General features: G+C 50.9%; 1 protein-coding gene across 1 annotated transcript; it reads left to right on the top strand.

Annotated features, from left to right (window-relative positions):
• The first annotated feature begins 761 nt into the window (after nucleotides 1–761).
• On the top strand, nucleotides 762–1,296 carry LOC132233074 (small ribosomal subunit protein uS9-like). The gene has a single exon (XM_059693146.1). The coding sequence runs from the start codon at nucleotides 816–818 to the stop codon at nucleotides 1,254–1,256; it is 441 nt and encodes a 146-aa protein (XP_059549129.1). The 5' UTR covers nucleotides 762–815; the 3' UTR covers nucleotides 1,257–1,296.
• Nucleotides 1,297–1,736: the final 440 nt, after the last annotated feature.

The following is a 1,736-nucleotide window of genomic DNA, read 5'->3' as shown; positions in this document are numbered from 1 at the left end:
CCTGTCGGCCTGATTGCCCCTAACCGCTTCTGTCTGCCAGCCTGGTCACCCCCTAGCCACTCCCCTGCCAGCCTGATTGATGCCTAACTGCTCCCCTGCTGGCCGGATCGTCCCCAACTGCCCTCCCCTGCCAGCCTGGTCACCCCTAACTGTTCTCCCCTGCAGGCGTGGTCCCCCCAACTGCCCTCCCCTGCTGGCCTAGTTGCCCCTAACTGCCCTCCCATGCTGGCCTGATCGCTCACAACAGCCCTCCCCTGACGGCCATCTTGTGACCACATGGGGGCGGCTATCTTTTGACCACATGGGGGCAGCCATCTTGTGCAAGGGCATGACGGTCAGTTTGCATTTTACCTCTTTATTATATAGGATGGAAAAGTCGTATCACTGAAAGAGTCCTGCCTGTATCACTTAGAGGCCATGCATGGACATCTGGGCCAGCATTTGTCTAACGCACAAAGAAAAGCATGAGAAGTTACACTGGCAACTTTTGGGTAAGAGTTTGTTATGGATCAAATGTATGTGTACCCCTAAATCATATGTTGAAGACCTAACACCAGTGTGGCTGTATTGGGAGTAGCAAAGTAATTTCGGTTACACACACGTATAAAGAAGAAGTCATATGAGCACAGAGTGAGATGGTGGCCTCCTACACACCAAAAGAAGAGGCCTCAGCATGACACCCGCCCCTCTGGCACCTTGATCTTGGACTTCCCAGCTTTCAGAAATGTGAGGAAGTGTGTTTTTAAAAAAATATATTTCTTGCTTTTCTGGTGTCGGCGCCGCGCGGTGAGGATCTCTGGTGCACGCCTGCAGTCATGCCGTCCAAGGGTCCTCTGCAGTCTGTGCAGGTCTTCGGACGCAAGAAGACGGCCACAGCCGTGGCTCACTGCAAACGTGGCAACGGCCTCATAAAGGTGAACGGACGGCCCCTGGAGATGATCGAGCCGCGGATGCTTCAATACAAGCTGCTGGAACCTGTTCTGCTTCTTGGGAAGGAGCGATTTGCTGGCGTGGACATCCGAGTCTGTGTGAAGGGTGGTGGTCATGTGGCCCAGATTTATGCAATCCCTCAGTCCATTTCCAAAGCCCTGGTGGCCTATTACCAGAAATATGTGGATAAAGCTTCCAAGAAGGAGAGCAAAGACATCCTTATCCAGTATGACCAGACCCTGCTGGTAGCTGATCCCTGTCGCTGTGAATCCAAAAAGTTTGGTGGTCCTGGTGCCCGTGCTCGCTACCAGAAATCTTACCGATAAGCTCATCTGGGTTCACCTTTATAATAAACAATGGTCATGGGGGGAAATAAATAAATAAATAAAAAATATATATCTATATATCTATATCTATATATATATATTCCTTTATTGATTTCAGAGAGGAAGGGAGAGGGAGAGAGATAGAAATATCAGTGATGAGAGAGAATCATTGATCGGCTGTCTCCTGCACGCCCCCTTCTGAGGATCGAGCCCACAACCCGGCATGTGCCCTTGGCCAGAATCGAACCTGGGACCCTTCAGTCTGCAGGCCGACGCTCTATCCACTGAGCCAAACCGGTTGGGGCAAGTGTGTTGTTTTTAAGCCACCCAGTCTGTGGTATTTTGTCGTGGTACCCAGAGCTGATGAGAACCTCTGGATCTCGTGGGACTGATTTGACAGTCTTGTCCTTGTGTAATGTCACCTCCCCTTGACTGCAATATGTAAGCTAGCTCTTTCCTTCCCAGTCACTCTCCATCCTC

This window comes from Myotis daubentonii, chromosome 4 (genome assembly GCF_963259705.1).
Source record: "Myotis daubentonii chromosome 4, mMyoDau2.1, whole genome shotgun sequence".
NCBI lineage: Eukaryota > Metazoa > Chordata > Mammalia > Chiroptera > Vespertilionidae > Myotis > Myotis daubentonii.
This window is presented reverse-complemented; position numbering and strand designations above follow the sequence as displayed.